This window comes from Rhipicephalus microplus, chromosome 3, assembly GCF_043290135.1.
Source record: "Rhipicephalus microplus isolate Deutch F79 chromosome 3, USDA_Rmic, whole genome shotgun sequence".
Classification (NCBI taxonomy): domain Eukaryota; kingdom Metazoa; phylum Arthropoda; class Arachnida; order Ixodida; family Ixodidae; genus Rhipicephalus; species Rhipicephalus microplus.
The window spans coordinates 48,075,258-48,096,358 of record NC_134702.1 but is presented as its reverse complement, the minus strand read 5'-3'; the positions used below and the strand labels follow the sequence as shown (position 1 = coordinate 48,096,358).

Sequence of the window (21,101 nt, the reverse complement as noted above, 5' to 3'; positions counted from 1 at the left end):
GAACCTGCGTGGCTTTGTAATTGTTTTGGCGCTCGAATGGTCGGTAATCGAATTCCGGCCGCAGTGGTCCCACTTTGATGGAGATTAAATGCCGGAGTTCTTAAAGTTCGGTGCACCTTAGATAAGAACACCTGTTCGAAATTTCCGAAGTTCTCCATTGTATACCGCGTCTCTCGTAATCATACGGTGGTTCTGGAACGAAAACTAGCACAAATGAATATCACGAGAAAAACAAGAAGGATATTACCTGCTGAGGAACACGTGTAATGTATATTTTAAGACGAAATTCACATTACAAATAACGAAAGCAAGAATGAAAGGCAGATGCAGGACCAACAAAGAGCAGCAAGGAATGTGTATGAAGTGAAATAGACGATTCGTGCGCACGAGAATCAAGCATACAGCCGTCAGCATGTCTGTTTTTTACACAATATTGATGCCGGCACAATTTATGCGTGCATGTTCATTCGGAATACATGACAGGAAAGTTACGCTGCGAGTGGATGTTTTGTTGTCATGCTTGATTTTCATTGTTGAAAGGGCCTTCATTTGGGGTCTCTTGGAAAACGATACAGCTTCCCGAGTTTCTGGAATGATTAGTGCCCTGCGGCGCGCGACACCGTCATGGTGATGGTAGCGAGCTGGAGAGAAGCGAGCTCCGGCACAATTATTCGGGTGCAGCGAACAGCACAAATAACTGAGCGGAGGATTCCAAATGGCGGCCATGCTGCAGCCGAGGCTGGAGAGGCGGCACCTGCCCTTTCAACGGTAGGCCTGTTGACGCACAGGTGCAGTACACGTTTCAGATGTTGCGCACGGTGAACAAAGGCTGTAGGACGCAGCCCTAAACGTAGCGTATACGGAGGGCGTGGCACGTTGCGGACGTACAGCCTTGCGTACACTAAACTAAAGATATCTGTTAATTTTGCATACTTGTGGTGGTTCTTGGGCCCTCAGACGAGAAACGCAAGACAATGACAAGAAAAACATTTATCGACTTCACACATAAAACAACCACGACGCTGTGGCTACCTGTACAACACAACGGGATTCTGTAGCTCAGTCCTACAGTCTTTATGTCTACGCGCACGCGAGTAACCTAGGCCTCCTCACTACTCGGAAGTCTAATTCCGTCGAGTGCCACTCCCGCTGAAGATGATGGCGTCGACGATGCACCCTCGCCACTGGAAGGTTGCCAAGTGCGCGGGAGCTCACGAGCAGACCATCGACTGGTCGTGCCGGACCAGGCGGCCCCACGCTGCGGCCGACGCAACACCGAGGTCACACCTTCAATTGGTGATTGGGCCATACCGGCTCCGACGTGTCACCGTGGCCCCGATCTCGGTGACTGGTTGTGCCGGACCCGAGTCTGGACAGGATCAGCCGCTCGCCCTGGCCCGCACGCTCCTTCGGCACGAGAACAGCATGTCAGGCCCGGCCTGGAAGCGCCACTCGCCTCAGGAACACGCCACGCTCGTCCCGGCTGGGTTGGTGACACCGGCTCGTCCGTTCGGTCCCCTGGGGACCAACGCCTATCGACCTTGCTAGCTGGCCGCGTTCTTCCTCTGCCGTCGCTGTTCCGAAGCTCACCCTGATGCTGATGTTGATGACCTCTGATGGATGGCGCTTACCCACAAAGGGGGATGGGCCAAGAACCGGGCGGCAGGATACTTAAATGAAACTAAACTGAAAATGAAGCCAATCTGAAAAAGTAGCTTAAAATAATACTACCAAAAAGGTCACCGCTCACGCTCGCCTTTCGCGCGCACACTTCGTCGTCCTCGTTTTCGTCACCAATTTCGGTTCGCTCTTTCAGTTTCAGTTACTTACTACAATACTTTTTCGCATTACATAAGAGCAGTGCGGTGTAAGTGACTGAAGGAGTGCTTTGCACGCTTCATATGAAGTCCAGAAAAACTTCGAACCACTGTTCTTTGTTGCTATTGTTTTCTTACCGCGATGGTGCTGGGGATGTCTTGTTTTGGAGATTCGCCGCCGTGCCTCCACGGGAGGCTTGTGCAAATCTGATAGTTGACAGTTGTGTGCATCCCCAACAAACGTGCACATTCACGTTGCGAAGCCTATAGCTCCTTCGCCAAGTTAGTCCTCTTCTCCTTTCGGTCCTCTTCTACCTTTCGTAAGATGTCTGATTGCGAGGACATCACTTGTACTGACGTGGTAGGCACGTGTAATCGCAGTACAACGACGCCACCTCGACCAGCAGCCCGCATGAACGCGATGAAAAAAAAAAGCATGGTATGATTGCCAACTGTAAATTAAGCTAGAAGGAACACAAAATGCGTATTCACACTTCTTCGTGCGCACATTCTCGCAGACAACGTGCTTGGGTTAAGTCTCTACGCTTCAGTTTCCGCGCCCGCAGTCGATCGCCGCGTCTTCTGCGAGCTACGCATGCAGTCGTTCGTACTTGCGTGCTAGTGTCCATTCGTGTCAAACGTCGCAGAGAGAGAGAGAGAGGGGGGGGGGATCGGTTAAAAAAAGAATGTATTCCATTACACTGCAGGCTAATCCATAGAAAAAATTGTATGAGCCTGACATTCGCACGAGCCGTGATCGTTTCGTGGAGGTTTTACTGCGATAAGTAGTGTGAGGAGCATCCCTTCGAGTCTATAGGGTCCTCGTTAGGTTGATATGAATCGTTCAAGTTGTGCACAGTATCTGTTCCAGAACTATACTGTAACACATGATACTTCCTTCCAGAACGGCGGCACGCCACCCCCGCCATTCTGTCCAATTAACAGTTGGACTGGGTGGTTTCCGTTCTGACCGCAAGTATTTTTGGCTGCTAATATAAATAACGCGCATACTAAACGTCGAAATTTCGAACAGCGCTGTCGAATACATTGTTGAAATGTTTAGCAGGAAACTTTCGACCCAAAACTAGCGGCAGGAACATATGTCTGTGTGGGTAATCACCCCATACGGGCAACCAGGCACAGAACATTACTTGAAACGACGAAACACAAAGCTATAGGTCAGCTGGATTACTCTGGAACTTTCGCCGCCGAAGCAGGTAAAAAATTCAAGAATAAATGAAGTAAAGTAAGCCGCCTGTGAATGCGGCTTGCACCACCAGAACAGAAAATAAAGGAAGAAAATGAGAACAATAAATAATAAAAACCAAAGAGTTATTGGAAATTAATAATAAAATCAACATTAACTAGTCTGTAACTGAGCGTGCTTACACGTATCTTCCATATGCTTTGCCTCAATATGTCACCAATTCAAGGTCTTCCTCACACTGTTCTCACGTTTCGTATGAGGCAGTATCATAATCGTCTGTATATAGTTGTTACATGTTTTGTTTACTGAAACCGGTCGGAAGTTAATTGCTCATCTGCACTTTACGAGCAACAGTATTTTGCATTACCGTAATCTTTTCCGGACTCGTGATCGAATAACGCGGGGACGCGGGCTGAGAGCCGTGCTCTAATTAAAACCTTCCCGCCGCCCGGCACTTCCGCTTAAGACGCGGTTGTGTCTATTTTTCAACGTGCTAACTCGAGCCGTTTGAAAAATGCGTCCCTCTGGTGGCAAACTCAATCCCTGACGCGCACTCTTGCATGTGTTATTAAGACACGTATGTTTGTGTCACGTATCTCTCATATGTGTGTGTGTGTGTTTCAATGCGTCGTCCTTTATTTGAGCTAACAGTCAGGCCGCAGAACTTAGCCATAGGCGGTCATATCGATTTCCCATGGCGAGGTCAGGAAACAGGTGGACAGCAGTGGGTCATAAGTTCGGAGAGGGAGAAAAGAAAGGGAAAGGGGGCGTTTTTATTCGTTGGTCGCTATGACGACACAATATCGTTACCTCGCGATACCAAGCTGACAGTTCGTTGTACACCTGTACGAGCTCCAACGCATTCTACGACCGTGCCCGAATATGAACAGTAAGTTCCATTTTCATTGCGTAGATGTAATAGTTAACGATGTCGAAGTGCGGCGGTTTTCTTGTTCATGACCAAAAAAAAAAAAAGAACAATGATATTGTATGCGGCGTGTTATTTCGGTGCGCACCTGCGTCGGCGCAATCACCAGCTGCACTAAACCGCGTTCCATGTTTCTGTTGAAAAAAAATCGCTCTTTCGGTGGCGAGACCAGAACGGATTTCATGCAGTGCGCATTCTTAAGTGTATCGGTTTGAATTTTGCCATGTTTGGCGCCAAAAAGGGTTCGCTGGCGTGATCCTTACTATTTCTGTTTGCATCAAGGAGAATCTCGCGAACTGCGGCCACCAACATGAAATCTTTTTCAAGTGTATTCATGAATTCCACCCGTCTTAGCATGACATGCGGTTGCAGTCAACGAGAACAAACGTTGATTAAACGGTCCTTTGTTCTGCAAACAATCAAGTGAGACCACGTGGTTGATCACCTTGTGATGTTGATAGCAGATGGCGCCACCACCCAACGTCGTTAAAATATGTTCATGGGTTTTTTTTTTTTCGTTTTTTCCCACTCCATGCTTTTCTCTGTTTGCAAAGCACAGCAACGGCATTACTAGTACGCAGACGCGAACTTAGTGGGGCTACCCTAGTGAACGTACGTGTAATGATGATTAGTATCTGAGCACGGCCACTCTAAGAAAACGCATCAGTGCGTGCGTTCCATCAATTGCGGCAGGGTTCCGGGCGACGGGCACCTGGGTGTTCCTTCCCAATCGGCTTCGCTAGGTGGAAAGCCGTTGGGTAACGCGGTTAGAGTAAACTACGCGGGCATAAAGCTCCTGAATGATGGACAATATGAAAAAGCAAGGATAGTATAACCCTCCTTGTGACGAGATTGTAAAACGGGGTGCGTAATCGTGGAGCAAGCGCCCTTCGTGCAGTACTCATTTATTGGACAAGAACCGTACCTACATTGTCGTCTAAATCTTTTTTATATGAATCAAGTTAGAAAACTGGGAGCTTTGTGGGTTTGCTTTAGCTTTACTGGTGGCACGAGGTCTTGCTTAGTCAAATTCGGACCAAGCTTGAAGGATGCGACAGTAACAGCAGAGGGAAGTGGGACGTTTTGGATTGAAATGAACGGTATCATGGTTGGAGACGCTTCGGCTGCATAGTTAGGATACACGGACGGCTTCAAGCCCTTCCATAGTAGAGTGCGCCATTCTCTAAATTGTTTACTCTTTGTTCTGATCACGAAGTGTTCACAGTTTGTTCTAATCAAGTCTGCCATGTACATTCGAAGAGTGATGGGTTCACTACTACATAGTGATGTTTGTTGTTGCGTAATGTACCAGTGTCTATGTGCCCTAACAATTGATTTTACGATTGGGTTAACAATTGGGTTTACCGGGACCGCTTAATGGGACCATGAAACGGTTTTGGCGATTGAAGTTAACTGAAGTTGAGTAATCTCGAATACCTTTCCGAGCATTTTGGTGTCTCGTGAGAGTTCGCCGTGGAGAACAGCTCTTGCGGCGTAAGCTACTTCACCCGAGGTAGAGAAGGGCACGCATGCGCAAGGTGCAGTGACGTCACACGGCGCGTAGCTGGCGTGCCGGAGAAGGACTAGAACACGGAGGAAGGAGCAGTCTTATCCTGGAGCAGTGTTGCAGAGTTGCCACTCCGGAATTGGAATGGTGGGAATGGAATGGCGACAAAGCTTGGAGGAATGGAATGGGAATGGAATTAAGTGCAATTTTGACGGAATGGAATGGGAGTAGAATTTCGTGTTTTTCCGAAAATAGTGCGTATTTTCATCGGCGTGCTGCTTTTCAAACTTCAAACATCAGTAGGTAAGAACCTCAAATTGAAGAATAAAGGTGTAGCTTAAAAGGCTTGGCTGATTACAAGCATGGTACATTTATAAGCAGCAGGCCTACTATGATTGTGCCCTTATATAGACTGTGCTGCTCCGATTTTTTTTCTATTCTTCACGTAACCACGGCTCTATGCAAAGGTATCCGTCTTGCGGAGCTATATGGTGGCAGGTTAACCCCTTTTATACCTTTTAATATTTTCCCATTGGCGGCGCCTCAGCCGCCCGCTGTCTCCCCATACTTGACTTTGGTTTTGCTTCTGCCACCGTCGGTGACTTGGACGCATATTCGAAAAAGTGCTGCGCTAAGTTGTGATGCGTATTGACGCCGGAGCGATGCTTGTGTACTGCAAGCTTTCAATACCAGCTTGTGCACCGGCTCACCACATATTAGCCCCCCTCCATTTTTTTTTTTTTTGCAATACAGTCCCCCCTGCCTACACACACATGGGTGCCTTTGCCTGAAACTCTATCGCAAAGGTCTTAGGACAGCGCAGCACACAATCGTACATGATGTCTGCTGTGTAAAGTGTGTTTGTGATGAACTGTTGTACAAGGTGAACCGTACAGAGGCAGATAGAGGAGAAAGCAATGGTTCGGGTAGCCAGCCAAAGCAGGTGATCCCGTGTAACCAAGGCGGCGCCTCCCCAAATCCCTGCATGACCATTCGTGAAGTCGTCATTTCAGCATTAACGCATTTAGGCTTAAAGAATATTAAAACATCATTCGTTTAAACACGCACTCAGACGAAAAGGCGTGCTGATTCACAAACTAAATACTAACCGTGTACTTGTCGCAAAATGCACTGACCTCCTAGTGAGCGAAGGTAGTAAAATGCTGATTAGTGAAACTTGCTGGTTTGTAAAATAGTGCGTGAATAGTGCTGACTCGAATAATTGATACATTACTGAATTTTTACTTAACGGGCGCTTGTTATGTGCATGCATACTTCCACATCAAGATCATTCAATTAAAGAAGTATGTATAGAATAGTAAGTGCAGCGAAATTGTGCCCGCAGATTATTTAGTGGTCACTAATTACTCACTAATTACTAAGATACATAGATGCATGAACGAATCACAGGCGAGAACATACACACCAATGCGCACATAAAATATCAATACAGTTAGCCGCTATCGTTTACTGTTGCAGCAGTTTGAAGGCTATTTATGCTTCTACTTTCGAATATCGGCCTATAGGCCGACTACAAAGAGGGGTATACATTTACACAAAGGAAGGAGGAGGAGGGAGAAGAAAGTTTAAGCGGAAAACCAGGGAGGTTAGCAGTTCTTAGACCGGCTGGCTACCCTGTGCTGGGGAAAGGGGTGAAGGGAATAAAAGATGTTAAAAAATGTTGCGAAGAGAGAGAGAAATTACAAAAAAAAAATTGTGACAGAGGAAAGGCAACATCAAAGAGTATAAGACACTATAGTCTGTCTCTGAGGCCAGTTGTTCGCAAAAAGCGCAGCAAAGCTTTTAAATAAAGCCTTCTGCGCTGAGGATGGGCTCGGCCAATCACCCAGAATCCTTTGTTCCGACAAAGGCCGATCACTGCAGCTCTGGATACACAGAGGAAATTCGCATTGTATTAAGGATGAGGTTCTGCGCATACGGTAGACAATCTCACTTCAAAGAGAGAGGTTAACTGAATGGCGTAATCATAGGCGTCCACATGAGCGAAGGAAGGACCCCCCCCCCCCCTCCTCACCTAGTCATCTAAGAGGGGTAGGGTGCAAATGTCTGTTTCATATATTGACGTAATAGTAAGGAGATGAAGCGACGAGCATCCCCCACCCCTCCCCCTGTCCGTAGCCACGCTAACACTGCGGCAGGTGGGCAGGCGAGGAAAAGAAGGAAAAGAGACGCCGAAGAGTGGACCTTTATTTAAAAACGCATAGCGACCCCACAGTCCGTCACTGAGGCCCGCAGATGTGAGTCGCTGAGCTTGATGTCTCTATACTTGGCATCGCACGGAGAATACCGAAGAAACTCAACTATATTAAAAGCAGGTAGTGCGCTATCGAAGAAAAAAAAATCATAGGCGCCACATTAGGACATAGAAAGACATAATAGGACGAGCTGTGTTATCTGTTGACTTCTGTTGAGAAGAAAGAGAAGTGAACCTGGACAGATCGCGTTAGGCGTATAGTCAAATGAGCAAAGGTAATTTAGAGCAGCGGAATGGGTGCCGACTACCGAGGGTTCAGAAATGCAGCTGGTCAGGTGGTATGACGAAATCAATAAATTGGCAGATATAAATTGGAATCAGCTAGAACGGGACAGGGCAAATCTCAAACATTTATGAGAGGCCCACGTCTGGCGGTGTCCCGAAAGATAGGCTGATTATGACGATAATGACGATGGTGATGACAATCCATCCTATGGATCAATAAAGCTTTTTGGTAGTCGATCGTTTCTGGTTCCATACGAATTTTCTCGGAAATAAATCACGACAGTTAAAGGTAAACAAACACTTTTCTTGACATTTTTTTTATGGGTCGTACTCTGATAATACATACTCTATATGCTTGGTTCTTGTGTCCTGAGTCATTTATTTCGTTCAACACTCTGTAGCTTACTACAGCCGAGCTGAAGAGCGAGATGCATCGTCCGTAGCCTACACAAGACGGTGGGGAGAAGGGAAAGGAAGTGAAACATAACATATATTTATGTACAGTATGGTGTAGCAAGAGGTGGAAAAGTGAGTGAGGTTGAGTGACGTGATCTAGTGTGAGGAGGATGAAAATGAAAAGAGAGTGAAACATAGCACAGCCACGCATTGGTTTGAGTATAGCAAGGGGTCGGAAAAAACTGAAAGAAAAAGAAATTTTCGGCTGTCGTCTTTTAACAGTTAGCAGTAACAGTAAATATCAGCAGGCCTGCAGCAAATCGTTTTCTCTCTTGTTTTTCGTAAGTTGTGTGTTCAACATTTTTCTATTGTTTTTCAGTGCATCGCGGTGAACTCAGCAGGCCTGCACGTTTGCAAGTGGACGGATTCTTCAACCTCCTGCTGGACACAATTTACGATGAGGTGATTTACTCTATTTCTGCGTCCCTCTTAGTGACACGAGACATCCTATAGGCAATCAAAGGCGTGCGCAGGGTTTCCTTTTCGGGGGAGGGGGAGGTTCGTCGCGGCTCCCCTCTCCCTCCTTGTTATGTAAATGTATGGGACTGGCTTTGCACCTCCTCAGGATCCACGTATGTACTCTCTTCTCCTCACACGCTTGCCCTAACCTTACTCAGGGCAAGGTAGCCAACCACGGGCTCAATCCTCCTCCCCTTCCAACCTCCATTAGGTGTGTTTGATGTGTATATGGCTTCGTCTATCGAGGAATCCCTTTCCAGTATCACATTTTCAGCCAGCATCTAGCATTGCGTTAGCCGAGTTTCAGCGCTCAAGGCCGATATGTGTAGTACGACGATTGTTCTCACGTGATGCTATTCCATCCTTATCGCCCTCCGGCCCGAAAGGCCGATACCGACGATAACGGCTTTCAGCCGCTGGCGGAGGACGTAAAATAGAATTGCAAATACCACAAGAATGCGGGCGTTTTTTTTTAATCCGGCCGTGATCGTTTTCGGCGCGTATTCGGCGCTGAAATCTGTTGGAGCTTTGACTTTCTGCGTTTTCATTTGTCACCCGATTGTAGCGGTTGATTTGATTGATTTGTGGGGTTTAACGTCCCAAAACCACCATATGATTATGAGAGACGCCGTAGTGGGGGGCTCCGGAAATTTCGACCACCTGGGGTTCTTTAACGTGCACCCAAATGTGAGCACACGGGCCTACAACATTTCCGCCTCCATCGGAAATGCAGCCGCCGCAGCCGGGATTTGAACCCGCGACCTGCGGGTCAGCAGCCGAGTACCTTAGCCACTAGACAACCGTGGCGGGGCCCGATTGTAGCGGTGTTTCCTTTTTGGCTTGAGAGAAAACGAGACATTGAAGAGACGTGCTTCTACGTATACATTTTCGTCTGTATAGGCGTGAGCATGAAAGGTTGAGAAGTGAGGGGGTGCTAATACTTTTTTTTGTTCTTTGTTCTGATCGTAAGTGCCTCATGGGGAGGGTTTCGAAAGAAGGACGAAGGGGAGGTTACTGCGGTAAAGCACCCTCTTCGCCCCCCCCCCTTTCCATATGTAGAATGCATATATTCGTCTGAGCTTGGTTCATGGCACGAAGCGCAAGCTCAGAAGTGTTCGGACGTGCTCACTCTTAAGGTATGAAGCCGAGCGCGAAAAAAGCGAACTTTTTCTTAAAATTTTGCTTTTTAGTTTTTAGATATGTGTGTTACGCAATCCATTGCCCATAATTTTGCTGCATAAAGCTTCTGATGATATGTGGGGTTTAACATCCCAAAACCACCATATGATTATGAGAAACGCCGCAGTGGAGGGCTCAATAAATTTTGACCACCTGGGGTTCTTTAACGTGCACCCAAATCTGAACACACGGGCCTACAGCATTTTCGCCTCCATCGAAAATGCAGCCCGGATTCGACCACGCGACCAGCGGGTCAGCGGCCGAGTGCCCTAGCCACTAGATCACCGCGACCGCGCCTGCATAAAGCTTCTGTCTACAGAGTTTCTTTCAAAAGATACAAGCGAAAATGTCGGACCACCAATCACATATTAAAACGAAACTGAAAGTGCTGGTATGATGTGTATCATAAGAGTAGTAAGCTTTATATGTACTGTTTTTGTTGGCTATTTGCCAATTGTATCAAGGGCGAACATTTCGCAATGCTCTAGAAGCACTGTCAACGCATCATTTTTTAATCACACAAGTCATAAACTTTCCAGGTGAAAGCGTAAAGTGGTACATGTGTCGTTCACGGTCAAGGACACGTGTGTGAACCCGTAGACCATCTAATCTGCTTTCTTTGACAATGTGTGTCATTTAAATAAAAGCAACAGTATATATACCACATTGATATTTTAAAGCAAATTATGAACGAGCCTGGCCCTTCCATTGGAAAAGCGGGTCTCATAAACAATCAGCACCCTAGCGTGAAAGCGCCCCGTCATGTCAACGATACTGCAAAACAAGCTTGAAAAAAAATTTTAGAGTTGCCGCTAGAGAAAAGGCACACAGTAGTAAGGCCTAAGATGGTATACTGGCTAGAAATATTGCGAATTTTAGCCCGGCTCCTGAGTATCATGTGTAAGCGCTGCCCCTGTTTCAAATATTTTTTTTTCAAAGTTCTGGCGTCGGCGTCGTTAGTTGTGAGTGAAAAATCATCATCTTTGCGTGACCGAAAATTGAAAAAAAATATGCAAATAAAACAAACAATTCTCGGTCTCAATGAGGGATCAAACCCGTGTCGTTTGCGTACGTGGCAAGCGGGTGTTCTGCCACATAGCCATGTCTCTTTTTGATTTTCACTATAGACAGAGTCTGCTTCCGAAAACAGTGGAAATAACTACTCTTGCTTTGATGATACAGTGAAAGTATAGCTATTGTTTTTCAAACACACGCGTTCTGTGTACATGCTTCACAATACAACATGAAATATTGCCATAATAATGCGTGGCACAAACGTACATTGCCATCGGGCGTCATAACATGGGATTATCATAAATGACTTCATAGTTTAAACCCTATCACCCACTACAAAAGGCACACACGCTACTGCACCCTTACGGCCACGTATAGTGGGTGCATAGCAAGTTCGAAAAGATATCATACACCAAGAGAGAGAGAGAGAGAGAGAGAGAGAAAAGACTTTATTCACAGGATTCTGCGTGGGGTAGGTGCCGGCCTCGCCAGGGCGCCGTCTACCCTTCTAATGTTCTAGTCTATGCAGTCCTAGAAACACTGGGCCAAGAACTCGAGGGTGGAACCTGACCCGACAGAGGATACTTGGGTTCCCGCGCTTGCGGGTCACGAGTTGCCGTTCTCCTCTGCCTGGCCAGGGCCCCCCTCGAGCCGCTGGATCGCCCATTTCTGAGATTGGCAGTCCACCGAGAGGATCCACCACTCCATCTGCCCTGGCAGTTCTTGGCGGGCGGTGCTGTCGTCGGCACCAGTTAATGCGCCATGAGACACATGCCCATCATGTGGACACACAGCGACACTCGAACACATGCTCTGAGAGTGTAGAACAACTCCTCCCGACTCTACCTCAAGCAAGTGGGAGAGGTCCCTCAGGAGCTCACTTCTCGCCGACCAGCAATGGGCCGTCCAGCAGGCCCACGAAGCGGCCGCCAGGTACTCCCTGTCGGTCCCTACGTGGGAGACGCCCGCTACGCGTTAAGCGCGTCCTGCAGGACTCAAATAAAGTCTTTTTCATTCCATTCCCCAGCCCTGCCGCACACATCACCGTCGGCACCGTCGCATGAACCACCGGCCAGTATCGCTGCACTGTCACACCTCACTATGTGTCCTAGTGTCGCCAGTTCTTGTTCGCATATACTGCACCCCGGGCTTGCGAACATCTCGGGACATGTGTGGCGCGCCATCGCCGGGGTTAATTAACGCGCACTTCACTTGTAGGTGACGAAGCAACACCGACTCCGCTCGGTGTTTCAAGTGCGAACTAGGAACAGTATATCGCTATCGCGTTCAACTCTTAAAGGGGAAGCTAAAGCGCCCCCCCCCCCCAATTATTTCGTTCATATTCTCTTACCAGGCGTGCAATGAACCTCAGTCAGCGAAGTCGTGCCATAAGATTTAATATATTCTGCCTGTTACACGGAAGTCCCCTAGTGCTAGTGCATAATTTTTTGGTTATTTAATTACTATGTCTTTACTATTCATCAGATCTCATCTGTTTTGGTTGATTGTGGAGCGGGAAACTTGTTATATGTGCTTGCAACAAATGCAAAATTTTAATGAGCTGCAGTTTGGAATGTTCGCGCAAGGCTTTATTGCTTAAAAAAAAAATCCATCACTTGGCCTCATACCCTAATATCGAACGTGTACCACAATACACAGCTGGCTTAATTTATCCATGTGAATGTCTAAACAATTTTACCACGCGGTAAACGACCGAGAGTGTTGTCAACGTTTAGATTGACTTCTTGTGCACGTTTTTGTCGGTTTGTTGTGGAGATCTCAGTCTGGATGACTCCAGTGAACCGTTCCGTGTAGAGACAGGTGGGTCGGCGAAAGACTCTTGAGCCAGAGGTGCTCTGAAAAATAAACGAGGCTGACTTTGTGACGCCGATATGTACGGTGGGCGAACGTGTTTGCTGTTAACGCATATAAAAACTGACACATCATATGCTAGGAAAGACGAAGTTGAAAAGAACAAAGGAGGGGGGGGGGGGTTGATTCTGACGCCTCTGTGTTGAAAGAAAAGCACAACACAGGAAGCGAGAGAGAGATATACAAATTTATTGAATAAATTTTGATTTTTTTCGAGCGCAGCCGACGTTCAGGCGGTATACGACGCCCACCTCTTCAGCTCTTTTCACTGCGCATATTTGGGTCACCATGCTGGCGTTGCGGATGTTTAACGAATGAAGTTTATGCCTTACTGCCTTGCAATGGCGGAGAGGTGGAACGAATCACGTATGCCAGTGCAGGATAGTGGGATGAACCGACTTTAACGAGTTTACGTGAAGCCAACAAAAGCGGATTGACTAAACACTTTGATAGTTGACCGTCAGTCGTGTGAGCGATCACCGGTATACAGGCACAGAAATTCCCGAGTGAGGCTGAACACAAAAGAATGACTGTATCGGCCCACTTTCACAGGGTAGATTGAGTTAGCCCGACCTTCAGGTAAAGTGCTTGTGAACGCTGTTGAGTTGGGGCTGTGATGAATTAATTGCACAAAACTAACAAAAACTGAACAAGAAGATACATTTGGAGAAACCCTTGACCTAAATCCTTGTCTGTTCTTTCTACAGCCTTTATTAGTTTTGCGCTGTCAGTTCATCACAGAATGGAACCATATATACCGACTCGCCCAGAGGGGGGCACATCCACAATTCCTTTTTAGGGGTGGAGGGGAGGGTCCAACCACTCTTTACTTAAAGTCATGCGTGCGTTTGTATTTCGTGTGTATATATACACGTGCAAAATTGGACTACTCCGGGGCATGGAGTTTAACTTGGGGTTGGGTCAGCACTTGAGCAAACAGCAGCTTTGGACTGGAACACAGGCTATAGCGCCATCGCTTCTGTCAGCCTCCCACGTAACCGACATTATCTCGACCGGCCACGATAAACAATTAAATTCCTGCAATGTAGCTCTTGTTACAGATAAGGTGCGTCTGAACGTGGCTTCGCTTTCAACATCGTCGCATCGGGACGTTCGAGTCGACTTCAGAAAACGCGAGGCTGCTGTCAGTGCCCAGTAAGTAAGCCAACGCCGTGAAGGCGCTGCTGAATCAGATTCCTCCGGGACAAGTTTTTCTACAAGACGAACAACGCCTTCTACTTGTCGGTCGACGCGGTCGCGTGAAGCTCGAGCATTGTTCAAGTCTTCTTTTTCATCTTTTTCGTCGCGGTGCGGTGACGCGCCGCTTGTAAGAAGTGGGGACCGCCTTTGGCGAAAAAGAAATGCTGGTTGAGACGACGCGTGATACACATACCCGCCGAGATCGTTACTTCTTTCCTGAGAGATGAGTCTTGGCGGGAGAAGTCGGGAGGGGGGGCCGGAAACCGAAACCTGTTTCAGCGGCGAGCCGACACGAGCGGCGTCCATCCCAGCGGCCTGCGCGCTCGCCTCTCCCCTCTGAGAGCGGCGTGCTCCCTTCCGCAAGAAGTTTCGAGCGTGCCAGCGCCTCTAGCCGTCGCTTGCGGCCGACAGCGCGCGAGGCCCAGTCGGCTGCTGTGCTGTGCCGCCGCCGCCGACGAAGCGCGGTCTCACGAATCGCCGGCGCGAGATATGGACGGGTTCTTCACGTGCGTGGCTTCAGAAGCGGATGCCCGTCGTTGTCCAGCCCGACTGCGCGTGCATTGTGTACGCCGCTGCTCCGTGGGACGCGCCTCGTGTGTTGTCGGAACTGCGCGCCTCGGTCGGTAGCGTCGTGAGTTGACCATCTTTCTGCGCGAGTTTCACCCTGGAACGGCCGACAGTGACCAACCAGTGATCGTTTCCTTCTTGTTTACCCTCTTTTCCTTTTCTGTATTCACGTGACAGCGCTCACTTCACATGGTGATCCTCTGAGGTGCTTGTTTCAAGGAACCAAGTGAATTACCCATCTTCTCCGGTGATGTGAGGTGAAAATTTTGCCACTCATAGTTGTGGCCCGTTTTCTTTTGATGGTTTTTGTGCTTCGAATTGTGATGATCGTCGCTGCTGTCCCCAAGGCGAGGAATATACTTCTGTGCCCTTGTGAGCCGATTCTATAAGTGAGGTTAACAGCACGCCCGTTCGCTGCACTTCACAATGAGTTACGAAGTGGATGATGATTCGTCGTCGGAGTGCGACGCCCCGCCGGTGTACTTTGGACACGAGCCGGACGACTATGACGAGCAACCGAACTTCGTCGTCGTGTCTACCATGGTAAGTAAACAATGATCGACCGCCTAACGAGTGGGCTACGCTGTCGAAGTCTGACTTTTGTTTGCCCTACCGCCTAGTACTGATGCGGTCTGGCAATAACCCGTTCCCCTTTACTTACAATCAATTAGCACATCATTGACAGCTGGGTTAACCCACAATCTCACGCAATGGTGGATGCAGGATTTTCTGAAAGAGGATCGGGCGTCAGCTTACAGAAAGTGTCATACCGAAAGATACCGGGGTCGTGAAGTTCCACTCCCATATTCAGCTTACATTCACACATTTCAAAGTAAAGTAGTGGAGGAACGTTCAGGTGGATTCTCCGCCCGTACGCTGTTCTCGTTCGATAACCTGATTGGGCTTTAGAGATCTCCATATACACTGAATCACAGATGACGTACTGCATCCAAAACACACGAGTTCATTTATTTATCGCGATACCACTTATACGTTCACTCGGGGTGTATTTGCGCCGCCGCCGTCATGTTCTGTAAAAAAAAAAATCTAAGGATGACAGCATATCGCTCCACGCGTCGTGCGCTTTCTGTAGGACGGTGAAAGCGTGTGAGAGCTGCCGACGGTCGCAGTTTCCAGCAGAGATGAAACGCAGAGGCGCATGAAGATGTGCCGAAGAGCGGCCTTCTAACCGTAGACCCGCATCAGGTAGCCTTCCCGGCATTTCGCCTATTTCTCTCACGTACTACACTTCCTAACGTTAACCACGTTCCTGCCTTCGGATGAAACCGTGACATTCATTGAATGTAATTGTTGAAGTTAAAAGAACAACCGTTCTTTCGGACGGCTGATCCTTTTCCTCTACTTCTTCACTGATCCATCCTTATTGACTAAAGAATAATCACAACAGCACAACAAAAACTATGTGGTGTCACTAACACGCACATGAATATTGTGTTTATATGGTGTTGTCTAATTAGTTAATGACAAAGTTTCAAAGGAAAGTGGTTGTGTGGCGTGTACCAATGTGCACCTCGCTCGCCCCGCCGTGGTGGTCTAGTGGCTAAGGTACTCGTCTGCTGACCCGCAGGTCGCGGGTTCGAATCCCGGCTGCGGCGGCTGCATTTCCGATGGAGGCGGAAATGTTGTAGGCCCGTGTGCTCAGATTTAGGTGCACGTTAAAGAACCCCAGGTGGTCAAAATTTCCGGAGTCCTCCACTACGGCGTCTCTCGTAATCATATGGTGGCTTTGGGACGTTAAACTCCACATATCAATCAATCAATCAATCAATCAATGTGCACCTCACTCACAATTTGCTGCCATGGAATCATCTAACTTGCTGCGCCTTGTGAACATCATAACGGAAGGGCGTCCGCACTCTCATGCACGCTAATCGCAGTCAACACCGTAAACTAGCTTACTTATCTGATCGCTTTTAAACGTCCGGGTTGATAACAGGTTGGTGTCATGCTTCGCCTGGGTTGCTCCTGCGATAAGCGCCGGCTTTAGACCGTGATATTCCAATACGTCACTGTTCTCTATATTTGCGTCGGAAAGGCAAGTCCAACGCATTGCGGCCACTGGACGATCGGCCACACTCTGGGCAGGTGCTTCAGCCTTGAGGAAGGCATGTCCGCTTGTCGAAAGGTTGGCTCGAAACAACCTCTGTTTAAAGATATTTTCATCCCAAGGAGTTTATGTTACATTTTCGGGCTGCTCCGGCCTTCTGTTCTGCGTCATTTTTAGTGCTATCAATATTTATAAACACTGGTGCTGCCTCACGTATGAACTAGTGTTCCATGGACAGCAAGTTGCTGTCCATGGAACACTAGTTCATATAGAGGTTGCTCTTCATGGACCACTATAGTGTTTTATAGTTCATACCTTCGTATATAGTTCATACGTAGGTATAAGTAGAAAAGCATATTGTCACGGGGCTTGCTGGATTCCGTGCCGACCGTTTGTGCGCCTGCGCGCTCCGCGCGCTTGCGATCTCCGGCGCCAGCGTAGCTCTGGCCGACTGGGCTCGCCCTACGTCACCTCCTGACGCCGACGACCTTCGACGACAGTGTAGCTCTGACTTACTGGACTTGCTCTACGCCATCTACCGACGCCGACAAGAGCTCTCGCAAGTGTGCCCCGTCCTTGGACTCCAGTGACCGTGCTTCCATCTTTCCTGTCTCTCCTATCCCCTCAGTTTGTTGTCGCTTTTTCTTCCTCTTTTCTACACCTATACTCCTACCCTTTTTATCCCTCCTCACCCCCATCCCTTGTGAGCTACTGTGGCGGTGTCGCTCATCGAATCAGACAATAACGGGACTCACTTTTCTCTTCCTTTCTCTTCCTTAAGAATCACTCACTCACATAGTCACGGGTTTTACGCAACTAGCAGTTGCGGAAAACCAGTGACTATATGCTTTTCTACCTATACCTACGGTAAAAGAGGCTGTAATAGGTTTAAAATGATGCAATGAGCACTCACGCTACCGATAGGGAAGGGTCGGTGGGTGACGCATTATCTGCAGTGCTCATAATCGTGCTTTGACATTTCTGTTGAGGCAGGTCGTGTATAGGATCGTCCGATAACGTTGGCGGACACATTGGTGCTTTTGGCGAACGTTGCATGGAGCCTGCGTGCTCAGGGTAAAAAAATAATAATGCAACAAAATAACAGCATATCCACGTACTGAATGATGATGAGTGGGGCGATGCTTCCGCCCGTCCGTTCGTGCATCCGTCCGTCCGTCCAACCGTGGGGTCGATGTGTCCATCCGTGCGTCTGTCCATGTGTCTGTCCGTCCGTCTAGTGAACACTCCAAATGCCACCATGTCGCATCTTTTTATCATATATTTATTATTGAAATACCACGGTTCAGCTGACGCTTTATTCAAGCAGCAGCAAGGTGGCGCCGATGATGAAGAAGAACGGAACGAAGAATGATGATTGTTATTGACAGATGAGGAAGATGACGTCCAATGACTCCTTACATTATATACAAGTTCCGCCATCTAGCGGACATTCCGATAACTAAACGAGAGGTGGCTACCTACTACATACATTGAAGACGCACGACCCGCGGCTTAAGGAGCTTCAACCCTGAAAGTGGCACGTGGCACATCCCCTAGGTATGCTTTGATACTAATACCTAGGTATGCTTTGATAGTATTTCGGTGTGCATGGGTAATATTTCGGTGATGGAGACGGGAATGTTGTAGCCCCGTATGCTCAGATTTGGGCGCACGTTAAAGAACCCCAGGTGGTCAAAATTTCCGGAGCCCTCCACTTCGGCGTCTCTCATAATCATATGGTAGTTTGGGGACGTTAAACCCCACATATCTATCAACCTTCAACATACCTTAACAGGAGATAGTTGGATAGTCAGGTTGAACAGTAGAAGTGCCTCAGACAGGCTGGCCGACGTTTCGATAGGAGGACCTATTTTCGTCAAATGCATCTTGTCATCCTTGGCGTGTTAGCCGATGACGTTACTATTAACCCTCTTAAAACTAACACGCCAAGGATGACAAGGTGCCTTTGACGAAAATGGGTCCTCCTATCGGAACGTCGGCCAGCCTGTCGGAGACACTTCTACTGTTCAACACGATTATCCCACTTCGTGTTTCCATCTGTCGGCTCCCTCATATGGCGAACTCCGTTGGGTGAGCAGCAGCACTCAAAGGCCCGCTGAAAGTGCTCTTTTCAGAGCCGGCGTGTTTCAGTGGTCGAACAGGTGCAGGAGCACTGTCATCTATTGGTAGAGCGAGAGGGATTTCGCTGCGCCGAAAGCAGCCAGGAGCAGTTTGTAGTGCCACGGCCGCTGGATGAAAAAGCCTGTGCGTTTTACATCCAGCGGCCGTGGTAGCTCTCTCGCCTGAAAAGCGGAGTAGGCGCAGTACGACGAGTCACGTGACCCTTGAAGGTCACAGTCACCGAATTTTTCTTCAGCGGGCAAGTGGCGCGGCCACGGCAATGATAGAAAGCAACCATGTGTAGTTTGACACCGCTGTTTTGTACGGATGGCTATACGATGTACAGCTGGACGTCTGCCTGATGCGGGGTTTCACAAACATACTAGGTATTAGGATAATGAAGAACATGACCGATTTCACTCGTACTTTGATGCTGCCCTACAGAGAATATGCCGGAGCTTGGAATGTTTCCATCACATACATGGTCCCCCACTCATCACGCCCTTCCTTCACCTGCCCTCGCGGAGCGCGCCGCATTCCTGTGGCAGGTTGAGCGTCCCTGCGCTGAATGCTCTGCCCCCCACTCCTGAATGCCCCGCCCCCCCCTACTCCTGTTCTCTCAACGGAATTCGCCGATAGATTCCGAACAGGAGATATCGCGATACCGTCAAAACAGGGTTTGTTAGATACCGCTATACTGTATGCGTGATTCCAAGCAAGTCACCTTCTGGCACAGATAATAGCGCATTGATGCCTGAGAAAAGAGTGGCTATTATAAGTTTATAACATGCGGGATTTATTAAAATGTCGCACTCTTTCTTTACATTTATGAGCTTGCATTCCAGGCGCCACAGATGAGACAGGAATTAACGTTATCGCCACGGTGCTTTCATCTCTAAAGCGACCGGCAATCGCTCCGATAACCGCAATTCCGCTCTATCGTCCGGCAGTTTCCTGGGAGACAAACTGTAGTGCGCGTGGTGTCGATGGCGCATTCTTTTCCCTCTGATGAACGTCCGTCGATTCATTCTCTCGTGTGATTTTTATTTTCTTCTATGATGTGGCTGTCTTTTTTTCAACATGGTCAACACGTTACTGAGCATGCGTTTATATGTTGCCCTTCCACAAGGTGCGTCGATACTCGCAAAGCTGAGACTTCAATTGATTGAAGCCGTAAATAAAAGTAGGTGACACACGGACCCATGTATAGAGGTACAATAGACTGAAGTTGATGCGCTGATCGGCTGTTAGATGTGCGTGTCAGGAAGACTAATGGGACACGTTTCAATTGCGTGAACACTTGTGTTTTGTCAACTTTTCTGTTGCATGGACAAATTTTTGTATTGAAGTATTGGTTCTAAAGGCGCGAGTATTGTACCATATAGTTTTGTGTTTGTTCTTTACTTATCGGTGACAACTATAGTGTTAGAGAAGAGGAGTAGGTGGTGCCACGCACGGGCACCAACAATTACTTATGTATACATAACGAGTAATATAAGGTAATGCGTAATATTTGTTGTGAAAATAATGTTGATAAGAGGCGTTTGTACGTGGAAGTGCGATGCATATTTCAATATACGTCTTATGCGCTTTTTGCGTGTTAATATCACTTTTCCTCGTTTCTCACTAAGATGGTGCGCATGCATTTAGTAAATCATTAATTTTTTTATCAAAAAACGTTACTTGGGCGTTAAGTGGTTTGAAAACACCCCCTCTTCCGCTCTTCTCTCTTTCAACAACAACAACAACAACAACAACAACAACAACAACAACAATAATAATAATAATAATAATAACCTTTCATTTCTGCAAGTAGAAGGCAAAAGGAGAAAACTAGCGCATGCCTCGGGCAGCGGAAGTTGCATTGTGTTCTGCACGCGCTCATTAACTGTCTCGCAATCGCGAGAGGAAATAAAAAAAAAACGCGCAGTGAAGGAAACGACTTGAACGAAAACGAGGGATCGTCGCGGGAATCATGACGTGGCCTCGCTTCCTTGGCGACCTGCTGTCCAAGTGTTCTTGCGTACGCGTCGTATATAGCTGGAATAAGGCGACGGCAATTTCGGTGAAAGGAAGGGTTGGCGCCACACACAGCGTGCAAATAAGGTATCTGGGACAATGGTTGTGGCTGTGCTACCTCTGTAGCTCTTTTGGTCTCTTTCTCTAGACACGAGCTGATCAGCGGACCACACAAAGAGTGAAGAAA

General features: G+C 47.8%; 1 protein-coding gene across 2 annotated transcripts in view; it reads left to right on the top strand.

Moving 5' to 3' along the window:
* The first annotated feature begins 3,672 nt into the window (after nucleotides 1–3,672).
* LOC119175350 (death-associated protein kinase 1-like) overlaps nucleotides 3,673–21,101 on the top strand; it is a 180,763-nt gene continuing 163,334 nt past the window's right edge. Inside the window, exons 1-2 of one of the 2 annotated variants that reach the window (XM_075889439.1) lie at nucleotides 3,673–3,913; nucleotides 8,735–8,817. In XM_075889439.1, the coding sequence (XP_075745554.1) occupies nucleotides 3,907–3,913; nucleotides 8,735–8,817 (90 nt within the window). In that variant the 5' untranslated portion in view covers nucleotides 3,673–3,906. Of the gene's footprint in view, nucleotides 3,914–8,734; nucleotides 8,818–14,544; nucleotides 15,250–21,101 lie in introns of those variants that run through there. The other variant, XM_037426387.2, reaches the window with a different exon arrangement.